The sequence below is a fragment of the Taurulus bubalis genome (assembly GCF_910589615.1).
Source record: "Taurulus bubalis genome assembly, chromosome: 12".
NCBI classification, from domain to species: Eukaryota; Metazoa; Chordata; class Actinopteri; order Perciformes; family Cottidae; genus Taurulus; species Taurulus bubalis.
The window spans coordinates 11,975,672-11,996,490 of NC_136600.1; the positions used below are offsets into that span (position 1 = coordinate 11,975,672).

Consider the following 20,819-nt stretch of genomic DNA (forward strand, 5'->3'; position numbering starts at 1 on the left):
TAATGTAAAAGCAGATTTTACTGTTGTAGTTTGTTGAGGTGAAGCTAATATTTAACTATTTTGTGTAAGACTGTATTAACTAATAAATATGAGTCTTTAGATATGATGTGGTATGCCATGTGTGTGTGTGTGTGTCCTTTGCATATCTCTACACAGGTTTGCCTTATTAGATGGTGTGAAATAAAAGTTATTGTCCAAGTAACAAAAATAACAAAAAAAATCCAAGGCTGGCTGGCCACGTACCAGCAGGTGGCGGTAATGCGCAAATTCGCCAAGCGCCAATAAACCTCAAAGAAGGAGAAGGCGTAACCTGGCAGCATCCGCCAACCCGTTGGTTCTTCTTCTTTTTGCGTACGTACGTTGCGTCGTCCAGCCACTTACACACACGACACTATACGGGCATCATGGCGGACGTGTTGGATCTTCACGAAGCGGGAGGCGAGGATTTTCCTATGGATGAAGATGGTGATGGTAATACTAATATATAGACCCACTGGCGGCAAATGCTTCACGACTCCGGCGTTCAAAGAACGTGTAAATGTCGAGGTCTATGTTAAAATGGCCGCGACTGTGAACGCCGAGTGCGTGGTAGCAGGCCTGAGACTAGCTAGCAAGCTAACGTTAAGCTAAAATCGTTAATTCAAAGCTCCTTTAACCGATATGAGATATGCAGGTCTTGTTTGTTGCAAACTACCGAGGTCCCTTTTTTACATTACAAGTTACTTTAAATGTATTTCCATTTATTACGGGCGTGGTTTACACACGTGAAGCTGCAAAGTAGCTTGTTAGCCGCCGTTAGCGCGCTCTTTCAGGCTCCAGCTAACGGCTAACTAACGTTACGATGCATTAGTTAAGATAACACTTAAGTTTTAGTTGTACCCTAACGTTGACCACAGAAACCCCATCCACAGTTTAGTCTATGAAGAGTAATAACGTGACTGTTGTGAAACTTGCAGAGTGTGTAACGTTCACGCTGGTGGTGTGAATCGATTTTAAATAGATTCGACTGTTCTTCCACAGAGAGCATCCACAAGTTAAAGGAGAAGGCCAAGAAAAGGAAAGGACGAGGTTTTGGTTCAGGTGAGTTATAACTGTTTTTGGGTTCACGTTTTATTGTTATCTCCTGTATATTTTAATAAAGTTGTTGTTGTAATGCTCTTCAGCAGTATTTTATGTTTTTCTGTGTTGCTGTTTCCAGAGGAAGGAGCTAGGTCCAGAATCAAAGAGGACTATGATACTGTGGAGCAAGACGGAGACGAGCCAGGCCCCCAAAGATGTAAGTGTTGCAAAAGAAAGAAGTAAAGGTCTAAATAACTTTGGGCAATAATGTGCAGCATAACTTGTCATTAGTTTATTTACAAAAGTGCTGTTTGTTTTTTCGTTCGGCCCTCACACCTTTTTGTTGTCTTTGTCTTGTTGCAGCTGTGGAGGGCTGGATCCTGTTTGTGACAGGTGTACACGAAGAGGCGACAGAGGAAGACATCCATGATAAGTTTTCAGAGTTTGGAGAAATCAAGAACCTGCATCTCAACCTTGACCGCAGAACGGGCTACCTCAAGGTGAGACAGATACCCATGCAGCATTGGCATGTCATGCAAGATATGTTCACATTGAATCAATGCACATGTTACTGATTTTATATTTTTTTATTGACACAGATTAACATTTTAGTAGCTGGTTTTGCACACAACCTCTTCCCTTCAGCTAAATTATCTAAGAGGACTGATTCAATTAGCTGACCATTAGGGGGAAATCATGTTGTTTTTGCATCTAACTTTAAAATTGAAAAAGATAGAAACTACTTTTTTTTTTTTTTTTTTTAATCAAGAGCTCCCTGCAAATGTTTGCACAACTAACTTGTTTAACAGAATGCCATCCAATAAGCCAAACGGTTTTGGCTGAAAATACGGTGATAATCTTACATTAACATGCATATTAGGTGATACGATCACAAGTGGTGACCACCAAATTTGTCAGTTCACACCTGTCAATAGAATGGGTCTTGAGTGACCATTTGTGATTGTCTCTCAGTCCCTCGCTCTATATGCAAAGAAACTCTGACGTCATTTTAACAGTCATCAATAGTAGAGATGAAACTGCTAATTTTCTCACCGGTCACACACACGTCCGTGTGACAGAAAAATACATAAAGCTCGCAATTTGTAGCATGTGCAACTCTTAACATTTGCTATAAAGGAACAACCTCAAAAAAACATTTGGACTAACTACCTTAATAAGACACTTGATATGTTGTATTGGACAACATTCATGCATGCTGCGCAGTAGGGCTGCAACGATTAGTCGACATAATCGACGATGTAGAGTTTATTTATGCGAGTCAGCCTTTCCCCGCTTGAAAAATATTAAAGACATAATAATCAATTATACACAGTTGATGCTTTATAATGGCTCTACATGCACAGTATAGAATAATAGTTTCTCTGATTCTTCTCTATGCATGAACATACAAATGAATTTGCACTTCTGATTGTGTGTTTAAAAAAACAAAAACCTGACTCCTCCTTTTGTAAAGCAGATATTTATTACTGTATTTAAATATGCTTTATATTTACCCGTAAACTATGTTTTCACTGCTTTTTGCGACGCAACATTTCGCCATGTCGTATATTAACTACTGTATAAGTCTAATTTTTAGCTAGTACAACTAGAAAACATACTGATGTGCCAAGAAAAACAAAATTTGAAGTTATCAGCTTTTTGTTTTTGTTTTTTGCTGTTTAATGCTCCGTTCTCTTCAACTTTCCTCCAAGCCACAAGGTGGCAGTCTTGTTTTGTATATAAAAATAAGAACAACATAAAAATGTGAAGTCTAGAGGATGTCCATCACAGGCTGTCTGAAGATAATCTTTTAAATGCTTTAGAGACATAAAGTGTATAGTAGTAGCCGGCTTTTTTGCCAAGTTTAAAATGTTTCCCCAGTGATCAAACACTTGTTTCAGCAAGGCCCTCATGATGAGCTGCCTGAAGAGTGTAGGATTGATCCCTGTTTTGTGCTGTTGTAACTTTGAATTGTAAAATGCTTCCAAATCCTCAAGCAGTGATGTCCAATAACTCACATGCTGTTCTGATGATTGTTCCCAGGGATATGCACTGGTGGAGTACGAGACCTACAAAGAGGCCCAGGCAGCCATGGAAGGGCTCAATGCTCAGGACATGATGGGTCAGCCTATCAGTGTTGACTGGGGATTTGTCAGAGGGCCCCCCAAGAACAAGAGGAGGTGAGGGTGATATATGTGTGTCTGTGTGTTTGGCTACGGAAACAGTAACTTCAGGGACTTCATTGCACTTTGTCACTCTGTATTTTTTTCTTAATACTTAAACAAGTTACAGTATATTGCCCAGCCCATGGTGTTTGCCGAGTTGACAATGTAGCTATTTAAGATATCGAGATAAAAGCGATGTGTAATCTAAATTAAAAAAATATATATTTTTTATATAAGGGCACACCACTTAATATATTTTTTTTTTTTTTTTTTATTATTATTATTTTTTTATTTTCAGAACTGGCGGGCGGAGACGCAGCAGAAGCCCGGACAGGAGGCGGCGTTGAGTACAGCAGTGGTCATTGGCTTGTCGGGGTGTCTGTCACTTTGTCAGGCAGTTTATAATCCGCTCCTCTTTTTGTTCGATATTTTTGAGTTGTATGCCATCTAGTTGTGCAATTTAAAATATTCGGATATGGAAAGATGAATAACAAGAAGCAATTGACCTGACGGCAATATTGTCAGTTTATTGTAAATTGCTTATGCTACATCAAAGTGCAAAAGATGAATATCCATTCAGCTCCGTCAGTGTAACTGTGACTTACTTTCAACAACAACTTGTACGCGATGCATTGTTTATGGTTGCCCTAAAAAAAATGTTTTGTTTTTCTCAATGTGCATTTTGTTTTTTTATAATACTCGGGGAGGGGGGGGGGATTAAACTTGTCTTAAAGGTTCTTGTGTGCACTGTTGTGTTTTTATTTAGCTGTGCTAATGACGTAGAGTACACGTCATCCTAGATGACCTCACCCAGGCGACGGTGCTGCCCCAGCTATTTTGTCAACTCCAAAGCACCTGTCACTCTGGACTCTGAGTGCCACACTCATAGGCTACTTGGACAAAACCCCTTGCCCTTTATTTTTTCCTGCAGCCAATTGGCAAGCGAATGCTTTGCACTCTGCCCTTCTCATTCGGTGTTTATTCTATCGGAGAACATCAGTCAAAGAACCCGTGGATGCCCATTGGTTCTCAACGACGTCAATGAAATCGACTCTTTCCTCTGATTGGCTGGCTCTCCCTGAGAGGGGCGTGCTCAACCCTTAGGTTGACGTTGTTGTTGTAAGTGGTAGAGAAATTACTTTGTCGGCGGTGGTCATGTTTGGGATTTAACGCGTAGTTCCACTAATGGAGATGCTAAAAAGTTGAGAATTGTTTGCCTCGGAAACGTGTACGGTGTCCACAAGCTGACACTTGCCGGTAAACTAAATGGGACGATGACAAAAACGTCTGCGAGGCCGTTGAAGGTGAGCTGTGAAGGGATACTAATGTTAGCCGCCGTTAGCTGATGATTAGCTCGTAGTAGCCACTTGCTAGCCAAACGTTACGACTCGGTCTACTTACTGAAACATAATAAACACTTCTTTGCAATGTTAATTCATGCACACGTACGACTGTTTCACAAAAAGGACGAGAGGGGAAATTACGACTGATGGGTGAAATTAAAGTTACTACGGTGAGTGTAAACTGTGCACGAGCCCCACGCGTTTGAACGCCTCAAATGCGTTTATGTAAGCATGTGTATTGTTCTTTGATATGTTTGTGTCAAAGAATAGCCATAAATGGCTGGCTCAGATGCAACACTTAGGACAAGCCATCACCGGTAGCATTGATATGCATCTGTTATATCTAGCGTTACATACTCAGAAGTGGTCGCTGAACATAACGTTAGCTCTTTTTTTTTTTTTAAGATGTCAACTTGCGTTGGGTTTACATACAGGTTAAACATAGCTATTTTTAAAGTTGTGTTAATGGGGAGATCACTTCTATATTCAAGCTTGTATCTGTTACGGAACGTAGAAGAATTTACTTAAATTGTATTCAGCTAGCTTTTCAAAAAGCTTGCAGTCACGATTCAGATTATCCGATCCCCGGTTTTCCTTTTTAACGATGCGTGTGTGACGTTCACTTGCAGCATTAGTTTAGGGGAAGAATTGTGGAGAAAACTCCTTTCACCAGCTGGCAATTCCTAACTTCTAACCAAAAAAAGACTGGTTTCATCAAGCTAACGTCAAGTGGCTAATCGAGTCAACAGCGCGAGATCATTTCTTCCCAAAACCCTGCTGCAAGATATGTGTGACTAACTGCACCGAGCTGGTTCATTCGGTTCACAGCTCCGTGCTCCTTTTCGAAACCAGGACTTGGGTTATTTTGCAGTCATTTCCCTCACAAATCCTGCGATGAAAGAGGGTTGCGTTACACTTTGCCCTGAATTATTCAGCTCTTGCATGTGTGGGCTCTTTTGTTTGCCGGGACACCAGGACAGACGGCCGACATGAAAAGTAGGACTCGGGTACAAGTCTGTTCTTTTGGCAAACAGGGACTCTTATGTTGCTTTAAAAAAAAAAATCAGTCCTGATGGAAACATAGGTAGGAAAATCCACGCAAAATAGGTTGATGTCGGAGGGGAAAATGAAATGCACCCACTTGAACTCGATTCTTTTCAACGTTTGAAATGCGACACACACACACACACACACACATGAGAAACGACCGCCTGTCTGGCAAAGACGACTGTTGCTCAGTAGCAATGAAAGCAGGATGAACTCATGACTTAATGCTAGTAAACATGGCTGGGAGGGTTTTGCTGCTCTACCTATGCAAGTAATCAGCCATGTTTTGTGTGTGTGTGTGTGTGTGTCACTGTCGGCATTTATTATGCAAGTCCTCAACACTTGAAGGAACACATTGATGCACACAGCACCACAGGGACAGGGAGCACCTCGGGCAAGTGTCTTAAGTAGGTTTTAGCATCCTTCCTCATGCAGTTCATATTCCAAACTGGGATGGTGTAAAAGGAAATTTTTTTTTTTTTTTATTACTTTTTCTACTTTGCAAGTAAAGCGACGGAGAAGATGGGTACTGCTTTGTGAGTGCTTGAATCATCGGCCGGTGCACTAAACAGCCAGCAGAGAGATCCATTCGCACCCTGCAACCCGGCATCACATAACTAGACGGCACTTTGGTTGTCTTAAAAATAAAAACATAAACATTTTGGCACTCCAAATAAAAATGTGTGGCTTGCAATTTGCAGCTTGTCATACAGAGATCTCCAACCCTATTCAAAGAAGCATTTCAGTAGTAGAATGTTACAATGTTTTCACTGTTATCTTTAATGTGGGCACTTGTAATGCCTGTGGACAACGGTTTGTCTTTGAGCCGACGTCATAAAGTGGCAAAATTGCTCGAACCGGTGGCAATAGGATTATTGACACACTGTTTTGATGTGACTCAGCAAAGTTAGAATGGAGGGTAGAACAGCAATGAGCAAGTCTTAGAGAGTATAGCTTCACAAATTAGGCAGTTGGTTAAACTTGGTAAACATGTTTCATCTGGAGTGTTACTTCTCTCTGAGGTTTTGTGTTACTCTCTTAACGCTCTCTCTCTCTATCTCTCTCTCCTATATCAGTAATATCTTTAACATGGATCTTGTTAACTGTTAATGTGCCGGATGGCTGTGGCTGTTGTGACTGCCTTGGTGTGTATGTGTGTATATAGTGTTTCACAGGCGGGACTGTGCTGCTTCAGCAGCGCGCAGGGCATGAAAATTTAAATGAGTCTCTCGCCGGTCTCCCCCAAACAGCTGCTCACCAAAGTGTGTATCTGTGGGGCGGGCGTGCGCCAGAGATCCAGTGTCGGTTTTCCGAGCCGGGCCATGGTGGGGTATTCCCGTGGGATCGCTCAAACACGGTCAGATTAATAAGTAAATAGATGAGTGCTTCTTCAGGTTAGTAGGACAAACGCACAACTTTTGTGTCAAATGAACATGTTCCACTCAGTTTTGCAGCGCTGCACACTCTTTCAGCCCAGAACAGGCAACAAAGTGGGTCTCGGCTCTAACTTCTTTTAGGACACTGAGCTTCTTGCATCATTGTTAAGACGAAGCACGGTTGGAAAAAGACCGGAACGGCAATACGAAAGGGAAAACTACCTTCAGTCCCCACAGTGCCACAGGGATCAATAGGTGGCTTGTCTCTGGGAGGCCTCTGTGTCCAGACATCGACTCGTAAAAAAAAAAAAAAACTCTTTGGAGCCCAACCCTCCCCGGCATGGCTGGTAGCCTGCCAGTCTTGTGAGACAGCAACCAGCCAGTGCCCAGGGCTGTTTCTGTTAGGGCGGAGAGACTCAGAAATGAGACATCTACCTGTGGTGCCTGCAGCTGCTTGACTTTGAACGACGTGTTGCGGACAGTGCGCCCACACCGAATGCTTTGGGATTACATGTGGGCTAGAGAATTCACACAGTTATTATGATCGTAGAAGGGACTGTAAAGTGGGGTGGAGTGAGAATATGAGAAAAGGTGTAGCTTTGTGGCACCGACTGAGCAGCCATAATCCCATATGGCATGAGACGCCACTCCCACAAGAGATGCTGTGGTAATGAGAGCTCGCTGTATCGGTTACTTCCTACTCTTCTTCACTGTTTTCCTCCTCCACATGCAGTGCAGGGTGGGGAACGGATGTTTGGTGAGTCTAGTTGCCGCCTGTGAAAACCTCACCGTTGTATCTGTCTTGTGGGAAATTTAGGTACATACAGATACAGCTGTTTGAATACATCAATATTTTATTTTAAAAAGGGCTCACGTTTTAAAGTGAATGACTTACCATAGCGAACGGGGCTGCAAAGGTTTAGTGTTTGACATTTCATGCCAGCCAGCAGTATTTTCCATCGTCTTTTTGTCACACCGCTGCTTGTGACTGCTGCTGCCTTTCCCCTGTGCTATTTGTCAGCATTGCTGTATACCGTCACAGTATATGAAGACTTTCTCTCTTGTGTTAAATAAGTTGTGCCGTTCTTGATCAGTGCATCTGCAGCAGGGTGATAAATAATATCCTGATGTTGCAGGGTAGTTCAGAGATGACAATGTTTTTGATTAAATCAATCCTGAACAATATTAAGTATTGTTGGTTGTTTGCATGCTCTCTTCACATACATTCTGGATCTCTTTGTACTTACATTTTGTGAATTCTGGTAATATAAGTTTGTTATATCGCTCTCTTTTTCCATCCTCTGCTTTCCCCATTGCCTACATTTTGCTATGGTCTGTTGTAGACCTGACTTTCACATCCAAACCCCTTTCACACTTTCTGAATCACTATCTTAGCAGCAATATTATGTAGTCATAAAGTAAATCAACAATATCCCCGATGTCATGTAATTAAACATTGTTATCACTTAAAAACGGAACCGAAATTATCATTAATGATATGGCACATGATATGGTAGCTTTATTTATGTAATTTGTGTGTCAATGTGCTGTTGGCAAAACCTCTCAGGAGTCGGGAGACCATAGGTGATGGATTTGAAAACCAACCGAGAGTCCACAGGACGGTTGGCTTTTCCTGCTACTTCTCAAAGTGCCGGGCGATAAAGTCCCCAGGCAAAGTATGTCAACATTTGTCTCATGGGTAATGTTTATTTCAGAACATTGGGCCAATAGCAGGTGAATTGTGAGATTTGTAGTTTCCTGTGCAGACGGGAAGCAATCGGTCCCTCCCGCCCTGCCCCGTTGATCCAGGACAGCGGGAGTAATCCCACACACGGCCCTGATGAGGAGCCTGTCACCCACGATGACATCACACGGGGAGTGACGTGAAGTCGCCCTGCTGCGTACTGGGCCTGGCCTGCAGCACGTGGGGATTCACATGAGCATTAGTGCTGCTCGCCTGCAGAGGCTGGTGCCTGTTTAGCCACTGGCTTAAGAACTAGCTTGGTTGGCTTCACATTCAGGCTGATTTAGTGGGAGGGGGCAGATCTTGAACATTTGAATCAGTATCGAGATGCAAGCCCTAGCTCCATTTTGTGTCTAATGGTGAGGCTTTTTCCCAGGCCACTGTCTCTCTTACAGACGTCTCATTTTGTTTTGCAGAAGTGGAGCAAATGAAAGTTCATTCTAAAACGGCACAGCCGAAGGTTCTTGGGTTGATGTCTAGGAAATGTCTCGTATTCCTCAAGGGTTAAGATGCAAACTAAAGCAGCAGTTGTCTGGCCTGCCTTCTAAATGTTAATTATGTAATAATAATCTCATTGTTTGTACACTAAGCAAAGAGGATATTTTGGCATCATTGACAACCCGGAGACATTTGTTACCAGCGTATTAGTTTAATCGATGAATATACCCAAGAACAATGCGAGAGGTAATTTCCCCGCTCTAGATCTTATGTGTCTTTATATTTTATAAAGCTGGCCTGCCCAACATTTACAAACTGCTAAGATTTATTTATTTATATGTGTTTTCTTTTTAATTGCTTTTTAATCGCTTACCCTGCAAAGCACCTAGATTCTCGCGAGAATCGTGGGATTGCATATCACTTGCAAAACCATCTAGTCAGGCTTTAAGTAATGCATTTACGTCCCGGAGGCCGTTGATCGGACCAATGAGCGTTCTGTGAGGAGCTACATGTCAGGAGTGTATGTGACGACGACGAGAGCCAACTGTTAGTCAACGGTGGCGGCTCCTGAAGAGGTTGTCATAGATGCTGCATCAGCGTCGGTTATATCGGAACTGGAAAGTATTTCTTCATGGAAGTAAGAGCAGAAAACAAAAACGACACTGCAGACTTTTATCTCAATTTTGTTCTTCTTCCGACTGGCTCTTCAAGAGTTTGATTGACAGATGGTTCATCCAATCACCTGCCAAGTATTTACATTTTTTTTTTGCAAGTGTTTGCCCTTTCCCAAATAGTTTCCAATGACTCATTCTCAGATGGTTCTGTGTAACAAACCATCTGGTTAGTCAGGTTGATAAATTGCATTCCTACATTTTTTAATTATTTGGTTAAGAATAAGATACGGATGCTTGTCTGTGTTAAAAAAAAAAAAGAAGAAAAGTTTTTCAAATCTAAACGGAAGACTCTTTGTTATAGAACTTGCAGTTGTTTTCCCTTCATCATAAATCACGCTGTTTTAACTTAAGTACCTGGCTTCAAGGCGGCACTATCGTTTTTATATTTGCCCGAGTTGGAGTCCTTGAGTATTTGCATTATTAACCCATTTTGATTCGTTTAATCATCTTAGTTATTATTGCCGAGTCATATCACACATTTCTTTAGTTCAAGGTTGAATCCCACCCCCACCCTTTGTTAATAAATAGGCGTGCAGTGCTCCGATGGATGCGGAGGCTTGTGTTTCTTCACAAAGGCTAGAAATCAATAAAGAGGCCGCCAGGGCTGAACGAGGACTTCTCACCCACGGAGTCTGGAGTTTAGGTTGGCAGCATTCTGGAACACTGAAACCAACACATAATGTTCACAGAGCGAAGCAATTTAACCATCTACCTCTGTGCGAACAACCCTTCTGCACAGGGTGCTCTTTGCAGCAGTCGCACTTTACCATCTTGTTTTGGGTTTTCTTTTTGAGCACGCCTCTAAAACGGCTGTGCGTTGATAACAGATTCGCTTCCACTTCCCTTCACTCATTTCAACGATCAAATACTTTCATTTAATTTTCTGCTGTTCCAGGTGTCGGCCACACCGACACTGTTATGTCATGTTGTCTCCGAGTGGAATGTGGGAATGCCACTTATTGTCCCCTATAGCCCTCTCCGCAGCAGCCCGCCTCATGCGGCTGTTAATTACGCTCCTTGAGTGGTGATTACTGGGCCTGACTGCAGTGACATGCCCCGGGCACCCACTCGAACATCTGAGGCCAGCTTTAATAGACTTCCTAATGAACCACCACAACAGACAGATAGTAAGGAATGGAATAAAGTGAGGGCTTACAGCAAGATGTAGATCAAATTCTGATCACAATGACTGTCGAGATATTTTCTGTGCATGTTCAAAATGGCATGGTAGCACGTTAAACTCAAGTCCGACCACTACTCCGGTGTTTTACAAGAACAGATTTGTCATTTAGTTAGTGTGAACCGAGATATCTTACATAAAATACATGTGATAATACTAAAGCTACCGTAAGCCTGAATCATTGGGACTAAACCACAAGCTGCTCTTCAAGGAGACACTTCCTGTTTTCCGAGGGAAATGTGTGTGTTTAGTTGTTGAACACAAAGTTGTTGCTTCTACTCCATCCAGATGGGGAAGTAGACCTCTAATGGTGAGATAAAGTTTTCTCTTAAAATTCAATTCCACAACAGTTGTTTTTTCCTCTCGACTAAACTTAGTTTGTCTTCCGAGGTGTTGGCATGCTGTGCCGCATTTCAGCGAACTATGTGAACCCTCTGCTACACCATGAGATCAGCTCTCAGACACTTTGATAAACACTTGTGCTCAGAAGCTAATACCCATTTCAGCTGGCTGTCTGATTACGTTGCCACAGTGAATATAAGTCCAGTGAAGGGGACCACTGTGAAGCACTTGCATGTACTCACTGACTAGGTTGTTGTCTGACGCCATGTCCCATTTCCTGATCCAAATTTACGCCGTGCCACCTAATAATTTTTTTTTATTATGTCATCTGGAACCCTATGTGCACATCCTGTCTGTCCTGTCAACGGGTGCCCGCCCTAACTCTATTTTCTGTGTTCAGAACAGAGCGGCCTCATTATCATTATCTTTTTGTCATTAAAAGTCCAGCCTGAACTGGGTGCAGACTTGGGTGTCATGCTTTGAGAAAGCACAGGATGCCACCAATATATGATTATCTTTAGTTAAGGCATAAGGCGTTCACCGAGGCGTTTTTTTAATCTGACAGTGCTCAAATGTTGGTTGTTTATGAGCCCTGCACGGTGCAGTGTTTCTATGTTCAAACTGTGATTATGAGGAGATTATTTTTAGACCATCTCAAACAGGAGCTTGCTCTAATTCTAGCAACTCAGAGATTAGGTGGCTATTCTCTGCATGCGTCTGTTTCTGCAGTTGTGCTCACACAGTCGTCATTTCTCTGGTCTAGATGCAGGGAGAGATACGCGGAGATAGCAGTCTTGTGCCTAATGGGCATTAAGGGGCCGCGTCCTTCTGAACAATAAAGATGTAAAATTGTATACCAATTAATTGAAATGACTGCGATACAGCCCAGAATGCCGGCTCGAGTATCAGCCAGTAAGCGAGGCTTTGCATCGTTGCGTTATTATGTTATCGTATTGATTGTCAGCTCATTTACGCTACACAGGAACGACGACAAATGTCACTACATCCTGCCCGATCGGGACTGAACATGTGCAAACTAAACACCCCTGTGTGCCCTATTTCTTCCCCTATAATGCAACATTCTGAACAACAAATTTGCATTAAAATCGGCACCGGTTAAAGCTTTCTGTTAGCAGGCGAGAGGCAGCCCGGTCCTGCTTGGCTAAATGACGAAGCTAACGGCTGTAAACGGCGATTCCATTGAGTTCCATGTTACAAGTTAAAGCGCCATTCAGTACATTTTTTATATTGGATGTTTCTGAGCCAGACAGCGAGACCGGGAGGAGAAGTTAAATTATAATGATTTGTTTAAATGTAATCGTGTCAAATTTAGTTTGGGCGAGAAACTCAAAATAAATACAGATGTTTTCACAGCGATATACAATAGATGTAAGAGAGGGAATCTGGTATCTGATCGGTAGTCTACAAATGAACAATAGTAATAATAATAAGCCAAACCACTATGAATATTACTTTCTTATTACTTGTGTTGCATGTTTAGATCAGATGAATGTTATTCAGTTGCAGTGGCTCAGTCACAAAGTTTAAAGCCACTGCAACCTGAGGTCAACATATTTGGGCAAGAGACACGCCAAACAATAAAACCCAAGGTCAGATTCATGATCTGTAAGTAGATCTTGTTTACCTCACCTTATTTTGCCTCGAGCTCTCTTAGAGAGAGAAAAGGCTGGTTGCTGAGTTCACATGGATCAGGTTTGGATGTTTCTGAGCCAGCGAGCGAGACCGGGAGGCCTCGACAGGGAAGTTAGACTTGGCAAATTTTTGTGTGATGACTGGACAGCTTTTGGACTGGACCGGCTCGAGTGGCATGGCCTCAGAGGGCAGGCATGGTGTGGAATCTCTGACATCAGCTGTGTGTGCATTCAGACTGGTGTTGTCTTACACATTACACACAGATGCCCACAGCTGGTGGCAAAGCCTTCAGATTGCATGCTACATGTTTCCCACTGCAAAAAAATGTTATCCATTATAGTCATAACAACATACCTGATTAAGGAATCTACTGAAACAGGTTTTTGTTTCCTTATAGGGAGGCTGATCCCTTCCTACTTTTTTTTTTATTTCCCCCTTGTTTGTACGTTCTTGGTTAGCTTGAACACTTACAGCGTAGTCTGAGGCTGAAGTGGTGAAAGATAATTAATGTCCTTATTTGGAAAGAAGATAACCGGTCCTCGCTGCAGCTGCATCGGGTTCTTTGCTCTATTAAAGACAAAAGCTTTCTTGGATTCACATGAAGCATTTTTTATTTGTTTTTGCTAATGGACTTAGAACGGCCCACTAGTTTCTATAATTCACATTTCAACAGCGGCTCTGAGGATGTTCTGTTTTCCCTCAGTGGGTTGTATTGATTTTTCTCAAATGACCAGCTTACTAGCATATTTCCCTTTTGTCCAGGGAAATGGTCACACTCCAATTTACCGTATTGATTTCCGAGATGTAAACCGGCAGAAACTGAACGTCAGTCCCCTCCCTCGGGACTGGTCAAGCACATCTGCTCAGCGCGGAGAATTAGTGAGGCGGCAGTTTGCAAACAGAACAGGGAGCTTGCAGAATCTTCACGTTTTGTGTTCTTTGCTTTTTACCGAAAGGTGAACCTTTGTGTTTTTTCTCCTCTATGATTACCATATTACTTATTATATTAGGAGCCTAATAACCGTATTTACTTTGACATTGAGAAAAGAGGAAGAGCAGTGACTCGCTTTGCTACGCAAATCTCTCTCTCTCTCTCTCTCTCTCTCTCTCTCTCTCTCTCTCTCTCTCTCTCTCTCTCTCTCTCTCTCTCTCTGTCTGCAGCTGCCTGTATAAGCCAGAGGGGGTATTTACAATACAATGCTCATCATATGCTTTGGCATTATGCAATCCCTTGGAAATGAATGCGCCGACGTCACGCGGTTCTATGTGATGCATCCAGTTGCCCTTGAAGACGACTGATGTTGCAGAAAATGACAAAAATTGGCTGAGATATTGCCTGCCTTTTCACTTAGATGCCATAACATCTGTGGGTTTATTTGTCAGGACAACTACAACATTGTGAGTAAAGAAAGCATTGCCCATCCCTATAGAATTATGTTACGCTAAACCAAGCAAACACTTTGCATTGCTATGCTCTGTTGTGCATTTTTCTATTTATTTTTTGGTCCAAGGCTGTAGGGTTTTTTAAACCCATTTGCATTACATGACATGAGGGACTGGCACAATACTATAGCAGAGATTCATGTTGCTTGGTGCATGAACAGAGTTGCCTTTGTCTCAGTTCAGCTGAGAGAAACTTTGGAAGAACTGGGTAAAGGGCTTGGTTTCCCCTGCGTTCCTTAGCCAGGCGGCGATCAGCCTCCTGTCCAGCTGTAGCTCTCACTGTTATGTAATGAGTCGTGTAGGCTCAGTCAGTAACCAGATTACAGCACTCCTCAGATAAAGACAGCTGAAGGACAGCCATCTCACCACACCTTTTTGTTTTTCTTCCTCTTCTGGTTTTCTTAAGTAGTGAGGTGTTTATTGTGATTGTTCACGGCGAACCAAGCCACTGCTGTTGGAGCTTTGACTCACCGAGAAAGCGACTTAACAAGGAAGCGACTGCTGCGTTCACTCCCACAAGTTTTTATGCACGTGTCTGTGGTTTTAAAGAGACCAGACGCTACGCCTATCGCAGACATTTAGAGCACTTAGACTGCCAACTCAGATAACATTAGGCTGATCGAGACTAATGTGCATCAATCATGTGGAGATTTGTGTCTCTCCAAATGCCCCTCCTTAGCTGTCAGGAAAGCCCAACGTATACAGCTTTTAAAATGTATTTTTAAGTTGACGTTTCAGAGTAAAAAAATCAGATGCCGATAATATCGGCAGATCATTCATTATTTTAGCAGGACATAACAGTAACAAATATTCTTGATTTGATTCCCCTTAGATTTGTTTTTCAATGAATTTTGAGATAGATGCTCACTAAGCAGGACGTTTTATAGTTGGAAAGTCAACTTGTCAGTGCTCTCTCGCTAACAAACTATGTAATCGAGACACTGTTGCTGAGTTACTTTGCCACATCTGTACAGCAATTTCTAGTTCATCATTTGGGGACATTTGACACAATATATATGTAATATCTGTCCACACATTGGTCCAGCTCTAGCTGTCAGTACTCATTGTTCTTGCAAAGGTTTTGCTTTCCACCTCGCCATCAATCCAGACCATAGGCGGAGCTCTGCGGCCACACTTATCACTAGTGCTACACCAGCCACATTGCCCTCCCCTGTTTGCTTGCTTTGTGCCCTTTATCTCATTACTCATGTGGGGCTGAGAGGGTGTGTTGCATTTGTTGAGATCACAGGAACGTTTTATTAGTGATTGAACTAAAATAGATCGGACGCATTTATAGCCGTGGTCATGCATCATGTCCGGACCATTAAAGGGAAACGTAGCGACTCAGTCGGCCTCATTTGGGAAACATTTCTCACCACAAGCAGTGCTGTTGGAAAAACAATTGTCCGGCTCTGGGTGATGTTTAAGTACCTTTTTCCGGTGCACTGTACTCCTCTTGTTCTTTGACCTCAGCTCCTTTCTCCCGCTTAATTTCTAAAGCAAAGCTCATGTTTCACATAATAAATATAACCCCAGTGAGCCAAACATGAAGAGGTGTATCATCCCCTATAAACACGTGACACTCCATGACCCCTGTTTCCCTCATTCTCGGCGACCTGCTCTAGGAAGGTTAGCTGACTAGTCATGTGCTGTAAAAGGCATCATGTATATAATAGTGTAACGCCAAAATTCAATACGCAAGATTTGGAGTCCGAGGTTTGTGCAGCAGACAAAATCTCTTAACGGTTTTAGTTCACTCTCTCTGCTCTCATAATGGGGCCGACAAAATGAGAGACTAGCTTGGGAACATCATGGAGCATTTAGCGGCTAAACAGCCCGATAATTTCCCTCGAGAGTTGGTGGGAAATTCAAAAGGAGTAAAAAGTGTGAATATTGGACCTACATCTATCTTGTGGACACAAGCATGACTCCAGATGAATGATAATGAATGATATGATGAATGATAATTTTCCCCAGTAACTGTTGCCTAGAACGTTGGCTCTATCGACTTCAAAGCTGATGACAGGTTGACGTTGTTTAAACAACCCCAAGTGTCCCAAAGAAAATCAGTTTTCGCTTGTTTAATAATGCACGTAAAGATCCAATTTGTATGGCCAAATGAATTGTGTAGCAGATCTTTAGAAAATTAGAAAATGTTCACGCTGGTTATGGATCCAATATATTGGTTTGTGTCATTGAAATGTAGGTTACCACAGCGCCGCTTCAACAACGTATGCGTTGTCATAGGTCATGTCATATTGAGCGACCTTACATGAGTAACATACACAGTGAAGCATGACGAAGCATTCGGCGCACTAGTGTGTGTGTGTGTGTGTGTGTGTGTGTGTGTGTGTGTGTGTGTGTGTGTGTGTGTGTGTGTGTGTGTGTGTGTGTGTGTGTGTGTGTGTGTGTGTTACATTGTATTGTCTGCCTATTTCTCTTATGTTCCTTATCTTGGGTTGCTGTGAACAGTGGGTAATGGCTGATAACGACACGTGGAACCAACACTACTAAATCCGGTCTGAGACCATGTAAACAACATAGACAAGAACTGCTGCCCACAGTGCTTATTATTAGTCAGGGGTTATGGCATGTTTTCAATAAATAACAGAGCAATATAAATAAAAGGGTTTGGGAGTAACGGCAGCAGGGTAAATTAGGGTAAATGTGCAAATTTCTTGTGGTTTTCGTGTCGGCTAAATTGACAGTGTTTTTCTGAAAACAGAAAGCACAGTAATGTGGCCTGTGATTCAGATTTCTGGAACCACACAAGCTTTTTTTTGCAGGTCACATCTAAAAATGTCTTGTTTTTGTATGACTGATTGGTGACATAGCTCTTTAACAATGAGGCCTGTTGTTTTTCTCTCTTTCTCACCAACTTGCGTCTTTGGGAAGAAATTGCCGTTTTAAGCCGTGTCGTATAGTTTGAATTTTTCTGTTCTGTCGGGCTCAGTTCGGCTGCTCATTATGGATGCACTCTGCTGTCTATTCTGGTGTAGATGTAGGTTATATAGGCATGGGACGATATGGAAATACCCTGTCACAATGATCCTAGCCAAAATAATATCAATTCACGATATTATCCCGATAATCATCAAAATATGTTTTTAAATTGTACTAAAACATACTGGAATAAGAAACAAATATGTCTAGCGCTTTACATATTTTTCATAAATTTGCATAAATAATGGATCAATAAAATAAAAACAACATGGGCAGCATATTCTTTCTTGGCCTGCATGATAATTCCATACATTTTTCATGTTTTTTTTTTTTTTATCGTGACCCGTGATAAAACCTGATACCGTCTCATTCCTGGAAGCCAACATCTCGTAGGGCATGCATTCCATAGAGTATGAAAAATGTGTCCTCTTTTTTTCTTCTTTCTTTAATGCTCTCAGGGTGAGCAAAACAAACTTGTGTCCCTGGTCCCGGCGGTAAATTGACCCTCTCAGCCCACCGAGGGCTGACGCAGTGGGCTTTGGTGACCTCTCTGTCTCCCTCGGTGATCCAGGCCATTCTCCCGGCCCACAGCTCAGCACCCACGTGTTGTCAGCAGCTCCTGTTACGTAAGCCCTCCTGCCAGACAAAAGCTCAGCCATCCCAGACACAAATCACTGACTGCCCCACGTTGGCAGCAGCGCTGTTAATGTTAGTCAGTAATACACACACAGGGGCTTTCTTGTATCGATTTTTTAATTTTATTTAGCGGGTTGCGAAATTAAACATGTTGGCCATCAAATGAGAATATATGTATATATTTTTGGACGGCATCATAACATCGGCTGCACCGCTGATTCCACAAACCTTTTTGAGAAAAAAACTATTTACGAACGCTACGCCCTGCAAACCACGTGATAATCTTTAATATACTTTTGCAAAACACACACCCCACAATTTATCTTGCAATTATTTAACTCGTCAAACTTGTAGTCTCCCACGCCTTCACTGTTGTTTGATGTCCAACTAGTTTTACTGTTCTGCCTTTAATGAGTGTACGTTCTGACACATCCAGCATTGTTAAGTCTGCCTTTTGTTTTGCTTTATTCCACCAATTTAAAAAACAAAAAACAAAAAGTTTCACAACGTTGGAAGTAAACATAACCAAGATACATAGCAACAACCTTCCTTTACAGCCCTTGACTCATGCAGGTTAATCTGACTTCGGTATAAATACACAGATGTGCTTCCATTTTTTTGAAAGATCAGTCAATTTATGATATTTTGGTGTCACATCAGAGATTTTTTGGGGCATAATCTGTGAGGATACTGGCCCTGTTTCAAAAGGTTTTTGTGTTTGAAGGAGAGCCATGTGACGTTATATCAAACGCATTAGAGTGGGTTCACAGCAAAGGCTGCTGTTACAGGCCCAGAGTGACAACAGCCAGCCTTTTGTTGGTCTGTGTTGGTACTTTCTGTTCAGCCCCTCACATTTATCACCCTTCTCACAGTGCCTTGTGTTGTCAATGCCAGTATTTGTAGTCAACACGCCAAATAACAGTGTTTCTCAGACTAATCAAACCAATAAATTACCTTTTCATGGGCTGTTCATAAGCAAACAAACAGTACACACACACACACTCACACAGCATCTTAAAGTCTGGCCAGAGGATTGATTCTGTTCAAGCCATTCTACCAATAATCATACAGATTATCACTGGTACTGTGCTGATTTTACAGCCTCGCTTCCATGTTGGATGTTCACATTGATTTGACATTTTCTTATAATTCTTTTAAAAACATTCTGATGTTTTTATAAGCGTTTTTTCTTCTATATCCAAGTTGGAAACGGCACCAAATCAACATAAGTGTGTTACCATAATCTCTTGAATATCATAAAATCATGTATGATGCAGGTTTACTGTGTCACACCAGCTGCTTTTATTGAGCACATTCCTATATGTCTGGTGTCAATGCCTTGTTGTCATATCCTACACCCGAGGTTCATATTTGTCACTGTTCAAACAAACTACATAGAATATCATTACATACAAACGGTTAGTTACAGTTTTACTTCTGCAGCAATGCTCTCTGCTCGGTCTAACTCTGTATTCTCTGTCTTTCAATTTTTTTCTACAAAGTGGGAACGGTTAACTGTTTTATTTGTTAATAACCGTAAAGGAACAGTTCATCCCGGGGTCAAAATTACATATTTTTCCTCTTTTATTGGCCGTAGAGATACCTGCCTCCGCCCAATGTAATGAGTCTGAATGGCACTTTACAGCCCTTTTATAGCGTCTCCCTATGCCGCATTTTCCAGTTATACTGTTTATTAATCCAGAGGAGAAAACTATTTTCGACTATATAACTTTCTTTGGATTTATCGGTTTTGATTTGTAAACATAGCATTAAAATCCGTCCCCTTCTCCCAGGCTCAAAGACAGCAGAACCGCGGTTAGGCTCAGTGTGCTCGCCGCTTGGCGCCTATCGCCTCACTATATTTGCGGTGTTCTACACTTGGTCCACAATTTTTGGTTACTCGTTCTTGAACACATGCTTACGCGCTCATGATCTGGCACCTGGTCGCCATGTTTGTTATTGAGGTTGACGCCCGAATGCAGCAAAAAAAGAAAATTCAGGCAGAGGTCGGGGACTCTGAGGATCCAAACACCGCCGCACGCTTCCAGTGGGTCATAAGTGATAATTGAAAGGGATTATTTTTCTATGATTTTATTGTTGTCTCTTTTAGGTAAAATCCTTCTCATTTGACCTTTTTTTATTTTTATTGTAAAATCCTGCCTTCGAGGAGTATGAACATCTCTTTTTGAGTGTGATAATAAACTGGACTGATTCGTGTTACATCTTTTGGTACCTATAGCAACACGCTCACTCCAACACACCCCTGGTGTTTTTTGATGCAGTGCTATTACCGGTCAGAACACGGTTTAACTCTAACCCACACCTCTGTGTAAGTCTGAATGGCATCTTAAGTCGGTTTTGATACCCCCGTGGTTTAAAAGGGTTAACTCGCCACAGTCTCCCATCTCTAAGTTGTCGTGTGTGTGAAAGATCAGTCGACCTGAATATAGCAGAATTGACAAGAACGTTAGAAGTACCTGCAGAGGAGGCTGCCGAATGCCGGATTCCTTTGCAGAGAACGCTCTGGAAATACTCTGTAGGCTGAGAAAAAACCTTTTTGTACCGATATCTGCGCCTCTCCTGCGTGCCTTTTGTGGCTTTAACTGTAATGATGATGGAGGAACTGAGGGAGGGAGGAAGCACGCGAAGCGAGAGAATGATAGAGAGGTGTTAGAAGAGTAAACTCGTGACTCATCAGGCGCAGTGGAAGGGAGTTCACTGAGTCAGAGATGAGGCAGGAACATTGGGTGGTGGATGAGCCATGGGACGGATGGGA

At 42.2% G+C, this 20,819-nt stretch overlaps 1 protein-coding gene across 2 annotated transcripts; it reads left to right on the plus strand.

Annotated features, from left to right (window-relative positions):
- Positions 1–349: 349 nt before the first annotated feature.
- Positions 350–3,928, plus strand: rbm8a (RNA binding motif protein 8A). Of its 2 annotated transcripts, none has more exons than XM_079227466.1 (6): positions 350–471; positions 1,021–1,080; positions 1,199–1,276; positions 1,423–1,559; positions 3,103–3,239; positions 3,523–3,928. In XM_079227466.1, exons 1-6 carry the CDS (start codon positions 405–407, stop codon positions 3,569–3,571), a joined length of 528 nt encoding a protein of 175 aa, XP_079083592.1. In that variant the 5' UTR covers positions 350–404; the 3' UTR covers positions 3,572–3,928. The 2 variants fall into 2 exon arrangements, with proteins under 2 accessions (XP_079083592.1, XP_079083593.1); XM_079227467.1 differs by having other exon boundaries at positions 396–465.
- Positions 3,929–20,819: the final 16,891 nt, after the last annotated feature.